The sequence below is a fragment of the Nycticebus coucang genome, chromosome 9 (assembly GCF_027406575.1).
Source record: "Nycticebus coucang isolate mNycCou1 chromosome 9, mNycCou1.pri, whole genome shotgun sequence".
Lineage (NCBI taxonomy): Eukaryota > Metazoa > Chordata > Mammalia > Primates > Lorisidae > Nycticebus > Nycticebus coucang.
In genome coordinates this window covers 54,044,071-54,061,361 of record NC_069788.1, presented here as the reverse complement: position 1 = coordinate 54,061,361, position 17,291 = coordinate 54,044,071, and the positions used below count along the sequence as shown (strand labels likewise).

The 17,291-nt window shown below is 37.6% G+C and overlaps 1 protein-coding gene across 6 annotated transcripts in view; it reads left to right on the top strand.

The window, feature by feature from the left end:
• Positions 1-17,291, top strand: part of CARMIL1 (capping protein regulator and myosin 1 linker 1) — a 346,904-nt gene that overhangs the window by 197,114 nt on the left and 132,499 nt on the right. For all 6 annotated transcript variants that reach the window (XM_053602593.1, XM_053602591.1, XM_053602592.1 and 3 more), the window contains exons 12-16: positions 3,326-3,412; positions 10,789-10,892; positions 13,285-13,362; positions 13,697-13,773; positions 16,920-17,024. In XM_053602593.1, coding sequence (XP_053458568.1) covers positions 3,326-3,412; positions 10,789-10,892; positions 13,285-13,362; positions 13,697-13,773; positions 16,920-17,024 — 451 coding nt within the window. The remainder of the gene's footprint in view (positions 1-3,325; positions 3,413-10,788; positions 10,893-13,284; positions 13,363-13,696; positions 13,774-16,919; positions 17,025-17,291) is intronic.

The following is a 17,291-nucleotide window of genomic DNA, read 5'->3' as shown; positions in this document are numbered from 1 at the left end:
AAAGGCTTGAAAACCCTTGCTTTAGCAAAGGATCTGAATATTAACTAATTTTGTGGTGAGTCCTGCGAGGTGACCAAGTTCCTGAACCAGGGTGTTCTTAGGTCATAGTCGTGTGACTAACTCTTTGAATCTGGCATCACTTCTTGTGTCAAAGTTGAGTATTTTCACAGAAGGCAGCTTTTCTGCCTCTGCTCATATCACGTGCTTTACTTCCCTAAGCATTGCACACTCCATGTTCTAGTCTTCCTAGTTATCTTTCTCTATCACCCTAATTTTTATGATCTTCCCCTTGTTGGGAATATTTGCCCTTATTTCCTCCCTTCATTTTGTTGCAGATTTGATCGTGTCATTTAAAGAATCCTAGCTCACTCAGATGGTTTTGTACTGACTTGACATAACTCAGTATTTTTTTCTTTTTCCAACTCTTTGGTAATGGCTCTGATATGACCTGGCACACAAGATAAGTAGATTCTAGGATTGCTGCTTATATTCTTTGGTGCTTTCTGTCTTGTCATACCTCTCAGTGTGTATATCAGTGGGTTCTGGAGTCAGAATTTGTGGGTTTAATTCTGGGCTCCACTGCTTTTCAGATAAATGTTCCTGGGCAAGTTACCTACCTCCTCTTTGCTTCAACTTCCTAATCTTTAAAATAGATGGTTAGGGTACCTACCACATAAAGATATTCTTTTTTTTTTTTTTTTTTTTTTGGTTGCAGTTTGGCCGGGGCTGGGTTTGAACCCACCACCCTCCGTATATGGGGCCGGCGCCTTACCGACTGAGCCACAGGCGCCGCCCCACATAAAGATATTCTAAGGATTTAATAAGCGACACACAAAAAAATAAGAATAGGATTTCACACACTGTGCACATAGTGCATAATAATCATTAGCTTTTCACTACGTCATTTGATTTAGGAGGTAGCCTTATGAATGTTACAAATGTTATTATTTTTGTTTAAGATAAGGAAACTGTCTATACGTTTGGACAAGCTTGCAGAAGGGTACCTAATACCGTTTGTTCTAGGCGTTTGTGATTTTCTGATTTCGTTATCTAGATTTCCTTTGGAAGTAGAAGGAAACCCTTTTGTTCATGCTATTTGAAAAACATTGGCTTATTCCATATTATGCCTTAATGTTTGGAAATGCCAAGTCTGTGTGTGATACTTGCAAAACTAAAAATATTTTTCTTTGGATTCATGATTTCAGCCATATTTAACTGATATTTTTATAGTTCGACAAGGTAAAACAATATTCAGGGGTCCTCAAACTTTTTAAATAGAGGGTTCACTGTCCCTAACACCATTGGAGGGCCGGACTATTGTTTAAAAAAAAAAAAAAAAAACTATGAACAAATTCCTATGCACACTGCACATATCTTATTTTGAAGTAAAAAACAAAATGGGAACAAATATAATCACACCGCCTCATGTGGCCCGCGGACCATAGTTTGAGGACCCCTGGATAGATTTAGATTTTAGGACTCATTCAAAAGTTGGGGGCATTGACTCCATTTTTTTCCAACATCCCTTTGTTCTTATGTTCCTGGTTCTTGATTCTTTTCTCTCAGCCTATTTTTGAAGTGGAAATATTTCCTTGTATTTTATTTGTGTACTTATTTATTTTTCTTAGTGTTTCTAAACTCTTGTAGTGAAGCTATAAAAATTGGTAGAAATCTAAAAATTTTAACTCCCCTAGGTTCTACCGTCTACAATGTCCAAATCTATATGCTTTCTAACAGAGAAGAGAGAAGCCTTTTATTTACCCCAGAAATCACTACCAAAACCAAAAAGGAACATTAACAAAGCTCTCCAAGTGTGCCTTAATCATTTTTAACAGTTTTTCCATCTTTCCCCATTAACTTATTGGTAATTCATTCTTTTATAAGAAGGTATCAACTAAATATTAGGCCTGGCCCCACATTATGATTTATAAAATAGATTTGCATGTTCAGTCTCTGGATATATTCTGATAAAAAAAAATCTGTTTAATATTATTTGGTCCAATAATTTCAAACTTCTTTGACAATGAAAGCACCCTGGGGAAATAGGCAGGGTCTCCCAGAACACCCGCTATCCTTGGGGATACACTATTTCAAGGCTTATGCAAGCTGCATGACCTTTATGTAGTTTCAAGAACTAACTTGCACATTTTCATAAGATTTGTGGAGGATTTGCAATTATGTATTAGGGCAGCGACAAGCACAGTAGTTTATTATTGCTCCTGGAATTTGAAGTGTTGTTTAAGGAAGGTCAGTTGAAGGGGCCTGGAGGAAAGGCATAATATTTATGTATTACTTATTTCCTCTCAGAAAACAGTCTGTGCTCATTGTAATCCTTAGATGAATAATTTGGTGTTCCCAGTCTCCCATTCTGGCCATTAATTTTACAAGATATCTGATTTTATTTTGTTTTTATTTATTTTTTGAGACGGGGTCTCACTCTGTTGTTCCAGGCTAGAGTGCTATGACATCAGCCTAGCTCACAGCAACCTCAAACTACTGGGTTCAACCTCAACTACTGGCTCCTGCCTCAGCCTCCCAAGTAGCTGGGACTACAGGCATTTTTAATAGAGATGTTGCTCGGGCTGGCCACTATAATATATTTATAAGGATAAATTACTCTGGCAGTTTGAAGGTAAAGACATTATGTAATTCAAATTCTGATGCTTTAAAGTTAAGCGACCCTAAGCTCAAGTGACCCTCCTGCTTTGGCCTCCCAAGAGTGCTTGGATTACAGTTGTGAGCCACTGTGCTTGGCCAAGATATCTGATTTTAATACTATAAATTCCTAGTTACTATAAATTCATAGTTACAAAACTGACATTTAAGAAGTTAAAACATACTCTGATGCTCTGAAGTTGTTACCATAGCCAGTTAAGTATTGGAATCCATCTGCTATTATCTGAATAGTTACTGTTACCCCATTCTTCAGGGCAATAATTAAATAGCATACATCTGCTCATCTAGAAGAGCAATCAACTCATTAAGAAGAAAAGTAGGGAAAAATTATATCATTCTTCCCAAGAGAACTTAAACTTTAAATTGGGCGATGAGAAGAGGGTAACACTTGGCCTAAAGAAAGATATCGCTAATGGGAAAGTTTCGGATATTGTTAGGCTTAATTAAACAATCTTTTCCCTTCTCCTTTCGTAGAGGTAGGATAGAAAGGAAAGAAGGCATGATGGTAAATGATTAGAAAACAAGGTCTGATATTAGAAAGAAATATCACTTCCATTGGAATTAAATATAAGTTAATTTTCATGCATTGTAAGACAACATGCAATTCTGAGAACTTGAAAATTCTAATAATCTTTTTTTCCCTTCACAGGTATATCCTCTTTAAGTATTCAATTTGCCAAACTCCCAAAGGGATTGAAGCATTTAAATTTATCTAAAACCTCATTATCACCTAAAGGTACAGTATTTTCTATTTACTTGACTTTGTATGTGCAATAGTCCTACCATACTTACTAACTTAAATATTAAGAATTATTATTTAGTTGTATACCTGCATTTATTTATTTATTTTCCATTTATTAATGTCATTCTTTTAAAACAATTTTTATTTTAATTTATTTATTAGGAAATGTAAGTTGAATTCTGTTACAGGTATATATCGCTTAGTGGGGAGTCTAGGCTTTTGGTGTACCCATCACCCAAGGAGTTGTACCTGCATTTAAAAATAAATACATTACATTACTTTGGCAGTTTGAAGATAAAGATAATGTGATTCAATTCTGATGCTTTAAAGTTGAGTGATTTTGTAGTAGAGAATAATTTTGAGATACACATACATTCTTTAACTTTTTCAGCTTTGAGTCAGAGAACACTTACGTGACTGCCTCTAATCTCATGCCTCATCTTCCAGAGGCACCTGGTTGTGTTTCTCTTGGTTCATCCTTAGGCTAGCCAGTAGGCCTTCTCAACTGTCAGATGGTGTCTGCTTTCCAGAAAACTATTGGGTCTAACTCCTGAGTTCCTGAAGTAGCTCCACGCCTTCTGTTTTTGTCTCTTGAGATTGCCTTATCTTCTCCCCAGGTCCATTTCTAACTTTACTCCTTTCCTTGATCCCATTACTCATTCCATTCTGTCAATTCTCTATTCTTTTCTCATCTCACACCTTCTCAATAATAGAAATTACTGGCTGGGCACAGTGGCTCACGCCTATAATTCAAGCACTTTGGGAGACTGAAGTGGATGGATTGTCTGAGCTCACAAGTTCAAGGCTAGCCTGAGCAAGAGTGAGACCCCGTCTCTGTTAAAAATAGAAAAATTAGCAGGGTATTGTGGCGGGCGCCTGTAGTCCCAGCTACTTGGGAGGCTGAGGCAAGAGAATCACTTGAGCTCAAGAGTCTGAGGTTGCCATGAGCTATGATGCCATGGCACTATCCCAGGGTGACAGTGAGATGCTGTCTCAAAAAGAAAGAAAAAGAAAAGAAATTATCTTGTATTCATTGTGCCTTTGTATGCCTTCATATTCTGCTCTGGATGCCTTAAATTTTTTTTTTTTGTAGTATTATCAAATGCTATTATTGTAGAGTTACATTTATTTTATAAAATCTTTACCTGTGATCATCTCTGCTGAAATGTAGTCCCTGTTCCTGAGGCCAGAAGAGAATTAATTACTATTTCCTTTGTTTTACTTGAGATTATATATATAACATCATTCTATAAATATTGTGTCTTTCCTGCTAGACTGGGGCTCTCCTTGTGGCCTGTGCTTCTCTCATCTCTATTATCTGTAGGATCTGGCACAGTGCCTGGACAACATTTCAGTGAAAGTTTCTTGAATTTAACAGCTTGCTATTTTTTATATAGATCACTGTCTTTTGGAGGCAGTGTGTGTAGTGGCTGAGAATGTCAGTTCTCTAGTTAGATAGTCTAAAGTTGAATTCAGACTTTTTCACTTAGTGTAAACATGCTTTTATAATTTATTTGTTCCCAAGTTGTCTCATTTGTAAGCTAGCAATAAGAGTAGAAATAAGAATAATTACTTACTAGGCTGGGCACGGTGGCTCACACTTGTAATTCTAGCACTTTGAGAGGCTGGGGCAGGAGGATCCCTTGAGCTCAAAGGGAGCAGGAGGGAAATCCTGTCTCTACAAAAAATTGCAAAATTAGCTGGGTATCATGGCAAGTGCCTATAGTCCCAGTTACTTGGAAGGCTGAGGCAGGAGGATTGCTTGAGCTTGCTTGAACTAGGCTGACACCATGGCACTCTGGCCTGGGCAACAAAGTGTGACTCTGCCTCAAAAGATTACTTCCTCACAGGTAGTTAGGGCTACCTCACAGGTAGTTAGGGCTACCTCACAGGTAGTTAGGGCTAAATGATTTACTATATGTAGAGTGCAGTTTCTGGCAAAAGGGTAATAAATACCAGCCCTGCCACCACTGTCACCCCCACCTTCGCCATTATCACCCTCTTCTTGTGCTGTCCCATGTTTTAGTACCTTTTATTTTGGCTTCAGATAACCCCAGTGTCCCTGCCTGGGGGTCCCCTGAATTGCTGCCCATTCTGTAAGATTCTTCTTCTATCTCACTTTTGTCTTTGAAGCTTTCTCAGGCAACTTCATCTCACTACCCCTCGCACAATGGGATATTCCTTTCTCTGTGCTCAGGACCTCTGTAAATTCCTCTGTCTTAGTGTGTTTCCCGTTGCATTTGATTGTGTCCTAGCCTTGAAGTTTCTGAACAGTAGGGGCTTTGCCTTATTCACTGCTACGTCCTGGCACTGTCCAGGCTCTCACTGACTGTGCCTTGGATAAATGCAAAGCTGTTCTTTGATGATTTTATGTCCGTCCCATCATACATTCTTCTGAATATGCAGTTATACTAAGAATGATTTGAGATTGGGATTAGTTAAGTCCCATGATTTTGTGTGCACATATTTACGATTTAGGCATTAAAATACTGAAGGGAATTTGCCAAGAGTCAGTATTTTCTGACCTAGTGCCTCAAACCATCTACAGATCTTAAAACTGAGTTTAGCTCCTTTCCATCATTGCTTTTCTACTTCAGTAAATCACTTTTATAAAAACCTTTTTCTGATAATTACACATTTATAGTAATGATTTAGAAGATACCAAAAAGTATAAATAAGAAAGGAAACATTACTTTCAATCCCAGTAGCAAAGCTTTACAAGACTACCCCTGTTAACGATTCTTCCTTTCATAATGTTCCTGCCTATACAGTTTGTTTAGATACATATGTATAATATAAACACTTATGTGTGTATGTGGTAATATAGTGTCCTTACTATTTCATCAACTTTCACCCCATAGTGTGTGTGATCATTTGTGTCAGTAAATACATGATCACTTTGATATTTCAGGGTGTGGAATTATGTTCCATAGTTTTAGTAATTTGTTATTGTACATTTAGTTTTTCATTTTCAAAAATGAATTTGGTTGCTAGTTATTGATCATATTCTTAATTTTTGCCTTAGAATAAATTCCTGTAAGTAGAATTGCTAGGTGAAAGAGCATGTGCATTTTTTAGAGCTTTTTGAAAACATACAAATTATCCTTCAAGTAAGTATATGGTACACATTTCTTCACATTCTCACCAGCATGGCATATTATTCTTCCTTTTCATTATTTGTCAACCAAATAAACAAAAGTGTTTTGATGTTGTAATTTTGGTTTCTTTAGGTATTGTTTATGTCATTGCTACCCCCTCCTATCCCTGTCGTTCCTTTGTATTTCCTTTGGGGACATCTTTTGTTTGTTTTCTCTATTTACAGTGTTAATCTTTTTTTCTTCATTTATAAGATTTCTCTACCTATTTAGACTATTCATTATTTGTCATGTACTCCTTAGGTCTAGTTCAAGTCTTATAATATAGAAATGTTTTTGAAAAACATGATTATATCTATAATTCTTGATTATATGTTTTTGTTTTAATTCATTTGTTTATTACTGGAAAACAAATAGTGGGAAGTAGTGATGGTTTTTCCTTCCTAGGGTGAGTGTGGTTGGGCCCCTCAGTGTCACCCTCCCTGATGATGTTCCTGCTGGCCCCCAACATTGCCCAGCCAGGTCTCCATGGGCAAAGCTGGGCTCCTCAGCATCCTCAGGGCGAGGACCGTCTCACATTGCCAGTATTCTTTACAAATACAGGTCTACCCCCATTTATCTCTTCCCCGCAGTAAAATATGTGTACATCAAAAATTGTGTTCTGAAAGGTAGTATTGTTTTATAGCATGTTACCTGAAGAATTTTAAGTTGTCTTTTCCAAGATGAATATCTTGAAATGTTTGTTTTTTAAAAAATTTCTTATAGTCTTTTACATAGGATCTGAAAGGTTTTCAGATTTAAAATAACTCAATTAAATTGCAGTGTTAAAACTTCTGCAGAATTTCACTAACATTTACATTTTGGTCTCCAAAAACCATTTATATTCATAGCTCAATGATTCAAGACAAACTAAAAAAAAAAAAAAAAAAAAAAAACACAAGAAGGAGAGAAACCTCTCCATAGCACCCCCCATGCCTCCGAATACCCTTTCTTTACCTCAGATGTTAGCTAACTGCTAGTTTTCTGGATTTCTCGCGAATGTCCTGCTGGTTGCCAGATTATGTCAAGGCAGGGCCATCTGGTACCACCTTTTTCCAGCTGTAAACACTACAGCAATAAATAGGAAGAATGGTCAAAATCACTAGATAGCAGAACTGAGGATGACATGTCCACCCGTTTAGTTTGGGTTGTGGAAATGCTAATTGTTTTTCCCCAAAGTTATTTTTTTTTAATTTTCTGCTATTAGTGGGCTTATTAACACAGGGCTCATGTGAACGTTGGCTCCGGGGGTTGGGGGGACTCCATTCTGTTTCAGTAGCATGAAGCTGAGCTGATAACGTGATTCTCTCCAGAGTCTATTCACATGTTGGCCAACTGCCAAGCGCCTGCATTTGTCAAGGAGCGTTTTGCTGTCAAGACTAATTTGGCCTTCAAATTTTAGAATTTATTTACTGAGTTTTGTTACACTTCACTAAGGAAATGATTTTAGAAATGATTTTCTTGATGAGAGTCTGGTGTTCTCCATATGTTTTGGACGCACTTATTCCATTTTAAAAATACATAAATACTAATAGGACAAACTAAGGGAAGTTGGCCACTTAAAGAATCATAGAAGATAATCTCTAGATATTAACCTTTTCTGTAGGCCACTGTAGATTCCTCTTATCTAACCCAATTAATTAAATTTCCACCTCCTCTTCTCCAGGCTCTTGTTCCTTGCCCCTTTGATAGTTGTTACCTTACTGAACAGCAATTATTGAGCTATTGTGTCTCCCACTAAATTGGCCTTTCAAAAGTGAAATGCTATCTCTTGGGACTCAGAAGCCTTTGCCTGGTACACATTAGGCTTTCAATAAAGGTTTGTTTGTTTGTTTTTTGTGACAGAGTCTCACTATGTTGCCCTCAGTAGAGTGCCTTGGCGTCACAGCTCACAGCAACCTCAAACTCTTGGGCTTAAGCAATTCTCTTGTCTCAGCCTCCAAAGTAGCTGGGACTACAGGTGCCCGCCACAATGCCCCCGGCTATTTTCTTGTTGCAGTTGTCATTGTTTAGCAGGCCCAGTGCTGGGCTCAAACCTTCCAGCCTTGGTGCATGTGGCTGGCACCGTAACCACTGTGCTACAGGTGCTGAGCTGACAATAAAGGTTTGTTGAAGCCGACCATGGTTGTTCATGCCTATAATCCCAGCAATTTTGGGAGGCCAAGGCAGGTGGATTGCTTGAGCTCAGGAGTTTGAGACCAGTCTGAGCAAGAGACATACCCCTGTCACTATTAAAAACAGAAAAAAATATCTGGGCTTTGTGGAGGTTGCCTATAGTCCCAGCTACTCAGTAGGCTGAGCCAAGAGTGCAAGCTCAAAAGTGTGAGGTTCCTGTGCGCTATGATGCCATGGCACTACCCACCAGGGCAACTGAGTGAGATCTGCCTCAAAAAAGAGGAAAAAAGTTTGTTGAAATGAGTAAATATTCTTTGTCTATCACTGAATTTTTGTCTTAGAGTCCAATAAATTTTTCCCTAATGGTCTTTGTACTTTTTGAGGGTAAAATACAGATCTTATTTACATTTATCTCCTAATTCCCAGTGTTTTATAAACGTTGTATCAGCACTTAATAAATGTTGAGTTGATGGCCAAGAAGTTCTTCCTTGTACTAAATGCCCAAATGTGCACTCTTCCTTGGCTAAGGAGAAATGGCTAATTAGTCTTTATTGGGCACATATGGAATGGGTTCTTATAATTGTTCCTCTCTAAAGCTGGAGGATAAGACAGTGAGCCCTTCATTAGTCCACACATGGGAACATTCTAAACTTGTAGCAGGGAATGCCCCCAGCGGGAGGCTTACCTATATAGCCCTCAGCAATTTTCTTGGAGTACCTTCATCAGATCTTGTTACCATAACCAGATCTGTCTTATTGGGAAGCCTACTCTGTGTAAAGAGTAGATTTTTATTTTAATTTTAATAAAGACCTTTTTTTTTTACCCTCTATCTTCTTGCCAGGTGTAGATAAAAACTTCCTTTTCTGGTTCTCTTTAGGAATATTGAGACAGGCTGGGATTTGCAAAAGGAATTTTACTGAAAAACAAGGAAAATAAAATAATTTATAAAAGCATACCCAATTTGGGGCTGGGCATGGTAGTTCATGCCTGTAATCCTAGCACTCTGGGAGGCTGAGGCAGGAGGATAGCTTGATCTCAAGAGTTTGAGATCATCCTGATCAAGAGCAAGATCCCGTCTCTACTAAAAAATAGAAAAACTAGGTGGGTGTTGTGGCGGATGCCAGCTACTTGGGAAGCTGAGGCAGGAGGATCACTTGAACCAAGAGTTTGATTGCTGTGAGCTAGGCTGATGCCATGGCACTCTAGCGTAGGGAGCAGAGTGTATCATGGGCTTTTAGTAGAGATGAGAAGAGCTTTGCTATATCCTGTATTCCCATTATCTAAGAGTAATCTTCAGTGATATAGTGGTGGATTGAACCCACATGAGTAACCAGACTCATCTGGGCTCCCATTTTATAAAGCACACCACAGAAGAGTCTACTCCCAATGGGAAGAAGTAGTTTGATAATAATCCACCCACTAGAAGATCGTGACTAGTTGGCCTATGTCAATAAACCCACATGTAATAGAACTTAACTTTCTTCATGCACCACAGTCACCCTTCTCATGCATTCAATCTTTGTTTTCCGAGGTAGATTTGTCAGTTTAGTTAAGTTGACTTAACTTGAGCCATTCATGTTATGTATGTAAAGAGTGTATAGGGTGTTAATGATGTTTTTTTCTTTTGTGCTTATTTGTGTACAGGTCATCTCCTTATTCTTTGTAAAGTTCATTTCAATCCAAATTTTGCCTTGAGTTTAATACATTTACTTTGAGCTATATATTCATCTTTATTGACTTCTCAGTACTTTAAAGAGACTAAATTATCTGAATTTGGGCATGGATCATTTAGATATCATGTACTAGGTCAAGAATATCTGGCAGGAGTAATAGCAGCATAAACATTGCCAATTAGATTGCTTGCATCCTTCTAGATAAAGTCCTGAATGTGCTTGGACACATCTGCTGTGGAGCAACATGGAGCTCGTTCCATTGCTCCTTCTGATTCAGTGGTCATGTCTTTGACTAACCTGTTCTTCCGGAGGGTGTGTCAAGAGAGGACACAATCCTAATGCCACCTTTTGGGGACAATGCTTATGGTTAACCTCAGTCCTGCAATTTGAGAAACCTCATTTTGTATTCTGAAGTGGAAACTGAGCCTGGATTTTCTGGACATTGCAGGGGTGAACAGCCTTTCTCAGTCACTCAGTGCCAACCCACTGACTGCCTCCACCCTCACTCATCTCGACCTCTCAGGGAATGTCCTTCGTGGAGATGACCTCTCAGTAAGTTTTCCTTTCCTTATTGTCTTCAAAGAAGCTGTATTTAATAAGCTTGGAATGATTCTAAATACGACTTTCTAACTTATTTCCCTGCCTGTCTCTTTAACATGCCACCTTAAAATCATATAGTTACAAACTTATGAAGTATTTTAATGAAAATTCTAGAGGCTTTCTTAATTATAGATGTAGTCTATCACCATAGTTGTTTGTTTGCTTATTTCATGATGCTAAAGTTCAAATTTGGGGAGGAAATACTTTTTCTAAAAGATTTTTTTCATATAAAAACATGCGTTTACCTGTTAAAATTTCCTGATAGGAAAGACTAGAAACATAAAATGAACTATATCATCAGTGAATAATATTATTGGGAAGATTGCAGGTTATTTTATAGTTAGTAGTTGAAAAGGGATAATAAATCTAAGTTCTGCTCTATTACATGAATAAAATGGAGAGAAAAGAGTGGGCTAGATGTAACCTGGGGCCACTCTTTAGAGTTGGAGTGTGAAGGCAAAAACTACCCCTCTCGCTTATAAGATTTTTTATGCAACTGCATCAATAATGTAAATATTTTTCAGACCTTAATGACACAATGAATTAGATATGATCTCATTCCTATATGTGGTGAGTGGTCTTCTCTAGTCACCATGATAAAATTTAGAAGAAGTTCTTCTACAGGGCCTACAGCAAGTGGCCATCTTTGAAGAGCCTTAATTTGCTGCATTCTATTGCTTTTCCACAGGGCTGAAAAACAATGTGACATTTATTCTCATTTCTCTTATTTTACCTTACCGGTAAGGCAGGGAGTACACATGAAGGCCTTTCTGGGTGCTTTTTATTTTTCCTTTTCCCCTTCCTCTTGCTTGAAATCATTTAAATAATCCTTGTTTCCTGGTGTGCCATGACTTTTTCAATGTGCTTTCACATTTCAGTAGTCTCCTACAGTAATGGATTCATAAATTTGCACCCTCCCAAAACAAAATAAGGACTCTGATGTGAATCAACTAGAATATTACCATGGAAAGTAGAGAAATGGAGGGAAGAATAAAAGTACATAAGACTCAGCTAAAATGGGGGCATTAATAGTACCTAAGATAATAAAATAGGCCAAGGTGGATCTTTCCCCAACTTTCTTCTGGGGGAAAGGGAGTGGACCCATAAGGCCTGAGAGATAATGGGCTTCAAGCCTGGGACAGGCTGAAGTTCCCAGAAGCTTGGCAGCAGGTACAGGGGCTTACCTGGCCCTGTGCCCTAAGGGAAAGCAGCCTAGCAGGGTCTGCCTCTTTGGAGGAGCAGTGGCCAAGTCAGGTTACCATTTCATGGTGATAAGAGCTCCCCCAGCTGGTGGCTTGAAGCAAAGCCACACTGAACTGAAAACAGGCTAGGAGTACCAGGCAAACAGTGAGAGAGGCAGAGGATCTTCACATGTGTGAGAGCAAAATGGTGTTTCTGAATCAGAGCTTTTCATAATATGATCCATTCTGTGTGTCTGGTTATTCTGAAGTGTATACAGGATAATTTGTCGCTCTTCTGAATTCTTTGAGAGAGAGGATTTTTCTGAAGCACCATATATCCAAACTACTACACTCAGTGAATATTTACAAGGACGGAGACACTCTCAGTATAATCTTGTTTGTTTTTGCAAGTATCTGGTGGCATCTGGTGAAGCAGAGGAGAATTTAAAGTATTTGGCTGGTGCCAAGGAGCTTGGACTTTGTGGGCTCCCGCAGCTGTTACACAGGATGACTGGAGAATGGCAGAGTGATCAATTTCGTTGTTGGATGGCCTTCTCCGAGGAGACTAAGGAAATGTAGTAGGCACTGTGACCCCCTGAAACCTGAGGTGTTTTAGCTATTTGTGAGGTTAAAAAAAATTCACTAATAGTACTGTCAGGCCATTGTTGTTGTATTTTGGAAGTAACGAAGGAGAAAAAAAATCATTATGTTGGACAGAAGAGGGTATATAGCCTGAGACCATCCTATGGTTCAAATTGAAATTAGTGGTTTCTTGAACACTTTCAGAAGTGATTAGCATTTTGATACGGTGACTGCAATTCAGGTGGTATTTCATTCTCAAGAGGTAAAATTAATTAGCACCATTCCAAAATGGTGTAATAAAATTGAGCTAATCAGGAAAACTAGTCATGTGTAACAAAAAGGTGGTTTGGTACTTCAGATTCCATTTGGCTTTTTTTAAACTCAAATAAAATTTTAATTTAAATATTATTGGGCTTTTTTTGCTCTCAGGGAAGGTGGAACGACAAAATTCTGCTAATCATGTAGAGAAGAACAGAGAATGATCTTGGAATTTGGAAAATTTTAAAACCTTAACTTACATTTTGTGTATGTGTGTGTCTCTTTCTAAATTCTAACATTTATTTTTTTTTTATTTTTTCAAGCACATGTACAATTTTTTGGCCCAGCCAAATGCCATTGCTCATCTGGATTTATCCAATACAGAATGTTCCCTGGACATGGTAATAGTTATTTTTATTGTTGTTGCTTTTTTTTTTTTTTTTTGTAGAGACAGAGTCTCACTTTATGGCCCTCGGTACAGTGCCGTGGCCTCACACAGCTCACAGCAACCTCCAACTCCTGAGCTTAAGTGATTCTCTTGCCTCAGCCTCCCGAGTAGCTGGGACTACAGGCGCCCGCCACAATGCCCGGCTAGTATTGTTGTTGCTTTTTAAAATATTGCTCTGGAGGTCTCGGAATAGCTATTTGGATGGGCGGTAGAGGCTTTCTCTTTAATAAAATATTCTCCTAGACACAGAAATACTTGAAAATAAGAGTGCCTTATTTCTTTTTCAGGTCTGTGGAGCTCTTCTCCGTGGATGCCTTCAGTATTTAGCTGTGCTCAATCTCTCCAGAACTGTATTCTCTCACCGGTATGGATTCCTTTCTACTATTATTGCCATTTAGGAGTTTCTTTCTCTAAGAAAAATTTGGTATAGTAATGAAACAGAGTGATACAGCATGAACGTTGTACATGAAAGAAGGGGGACTTAAGTGTTAGTATAAATATTAGATCTTGAAAGTTCAAGTTTTGTTTTATCTTTTTAAATCACAGGTTGTCAGTAACTCTTGCCCTTGTGAATTATATCATAATACCCTATTTCTGATATGTGGACAGGCATTCTCTCATAGTAAAAGCCCTTTTAGAAACTTCTGTTGAAGTTTCTCAATGATGAACATGGAAGTAGGCCCAAACTACTTAGTGAGCAAAAAAGAATAGTCATCCTATATCTTCTACATGGAAAAAAACAGGATTCAAATGTCTAAGATGGAATTTGAATACTTGGTTTGAATAAGCTGCTTAAGTGTCAACCTTCCTGACTTGCAAATGTTTGAAACCTAAGGCAGTAAGTTACAAGCAGCAAGGATTCACAGAGCACAAACTCTGAATTGAAAAGACAATACAGGGAAATTATGAAAAGTACATGGGTTATATAGGTTTAATATTCTGGGATCATCTAATGAATTAATATAGTTTAATACTTAGCATTTACAATTAGGACCACATTATAAATAATAATGTAGCCATTATATGGATTATATTAATTCCATGGAGTAATATTATGTTAATTATATTGATAACGTATTATATTGATAAAATGGAGTATTACTTAATATTAGAAATTTCTTCATTTTTACCAGCTCACTTTCTAAAAGGTTTACATATTCAAAATAATAACCCTTACTTATGTGGAAATTCAGTTTGGTGGCATGCTTTGTACCATAACTGTGCCTCACAAAACAGTTAACCCAGTATTATTGGTCTATTCAACAGTGATATAAATCTTTACAGTATGAAAGACGTACCACAAACACTTCCAACAGTATACGAGAATATGAATTCTGAAAATAGAATGGTGAGAGAAATTGAAATTTCCAAGATACTTTATTTTTAGGGGACATTTGAGGGTATTGAGGCCACCTAGGCAACTCATGTATTTGAAGGCAGCTTATAAAACATGCTTTGGTGGAACTGTAATTGACGAGGGAACAGGGTTATAAGATGATAGCATAGACTATAAAGGTTTTTGTTTAACCAGCACTTTTGAGTTCATAGTACCGTGAATTCTGTGATGACCAGTCTTCAGTAAAGCTGTTAAGCTTGTAGAGCAGAATTTGTGCTAACAAATTGCTTTGTCTTCAAAATGAAAGGTTATGATTAAACTGGTTAATACCTAGTACCTTAGCTACATGTAGTTGTAGAAAGCCCTTAGTAATTATGTTGAAATTATAGCATTTACATTGAGGTATGAATTTTTAGGCTATTTATACTTTTGTTCACAGATAATTTCATAAGTATATCCCAGTCAAGATGGGTTAGATTGATGTTCTACAGTAACAAAGACACCCTTCCCCCATCTTGTGGCTTTCAGCAGCAGTGGTTTTGTGACATTTCCATTGTGGGCTGGCCACATCATCTTCACTCTAGGAGACAGAGCAGCCTATATCTTAAACATGGAAAACCACATAGCAGAGAAAAAAGGAGATTATGACAGTGCACATACTGGCTTGTAAAGCTTCTGTCTGGAAGTGATGTACATCATTTCTGCTCACATCCTGCTGGCCAAAGAGACTCACATAGCCAACCTGCTATCAGTAGAATGACATGCATCATCCTCCCTTGGAAAGGGGGCAGTGGTATTTGGAAACATTGCCACACCAAACCAAAGTAGCAGGAGAAGTACAGTGAAAGAATAAGTTAATGGTGCTCATCAATAAATGAACAAGAGCCAGGCATGGTGGCTCACACCTGTAATCCTAGCACTCTGGGAGGCCAAGGCGGGTGGATAGCTTGAGCTCACAAATTCTAGATCAGCCTGAGCAAAAGTGAGACTTCATCTCTACTAAAAATAGAAAAGTGAGGCAAGAGAATCACTTGAACCCAAGAGTTGGAGGTTGCTATGGGCTATGACTCTATAGCACTCTACCCAGGGTAACAGCTTGAGACTCTGTCTTAGAAAAAAAAAAGAATAAGAGAAAACAAATTTGTATTGTTCCACTATCTGAAACCAAAGTTACTGGAGATGTCATATTACAAAAAGTTACTACCAGAATTCTCATCTTTGTTTTATTTTTTGTCTTCTCAGAGATTTTGGTTGCTTAGCTATTTCACTCAAATTGACTGAAATTGTCCTGTTTTAAGACTTTTTAAAACAGGGTTTCCCAAGTATCTGCATATTAAATATTACTGAGTATTATTGAGAATGCTTTTTGCCCTGAAATTCTGTGAGTCCCTCCATGGAATAGGAGTAACTATCATTAAGTTAAGTGCTATACGTATGCCAACTATTCAAGCAAAGTGTTCACGTTCTATCTTGGACTTTTTAACCTTGTTTTTCTTAAACCTTTATAGTACAGTGTTGACTATATCTTATCATTGAGCTGTATGATTTCATCCACTTCCCTCAGTAATAGCAAGGGAACATATTTGGAGGTTATAACCATTTTATTTTGTAGTTTTGTCATTATTCTGATATTTGGCCTGAGTGATTGAGTTCATGGTACAGAAGTACTAAGCCATTTGTAATGCAGACTTCATGCCATCCAGACTTCCTGTGCTGTTCCTCAGATCAACAGCAAGTCTTAATCTTATTGCATTGAAAGCTTCTGCATCTAAAAATATTGCCAAATGTAGGTAGTAATCCTTAACATTTTATGCCACCCAGTAGGAAAGGTTTTTAAATTGGCGAGAAATATATATCTTCTCTGACCTAGTTTTTAATACTCTTAACTTGGAGTTTCCTAAAAATCAAAAGATAAAAAACATGATGAGTTTATTGGCTGTGACAAATAGGAATAAATTGTTTTATGGACTTCATGATATGTCTTAACCTATTATGTGATTCCTTTAATTATAAGGGATTTAATCATTTAGGCTTCAGACATTTGTTTCTGTTTACTTTTAAATTTCTACCAAAAATATGACTAATTCATGGATCACTTTGTAGTAAATAATTAAGGAATAAGTTTGATGGAAGTGTAACCACTTGTATAACTCTTGTGTTTTTTTTTTTTTTAGAAAAGGAAAAGAAGTACCCCCATCTTTCAAGCAGTTTTTCAGTAGTTCTCTGGCTTTGATGCAAATCAACCTTTCAGGCACAAAACTATCTCCTGAGCCCTTGAAGTAAGAGGTTAATTCATTTTCTCCAGAGCTTTTAAAGTTCAGCTTGTTTCTACATATGTGCTCGAGGAAAGGGGAAAAAAATAATCCAAAGACAGAAAAGGCAGCTGAGAATGCTTTTTACTCTGGGGCCTAAGAATACATTAATTTTTTTTAAGTACATTGTACACTCTTGATATTTTTGCTTCTTCTATGGAAAAAATTTTCTTCTGGTTTGTGACCTTGGCAGTAGTCACTGATCTACAAAAGTTGTGCTCTCAGGTCCCATTG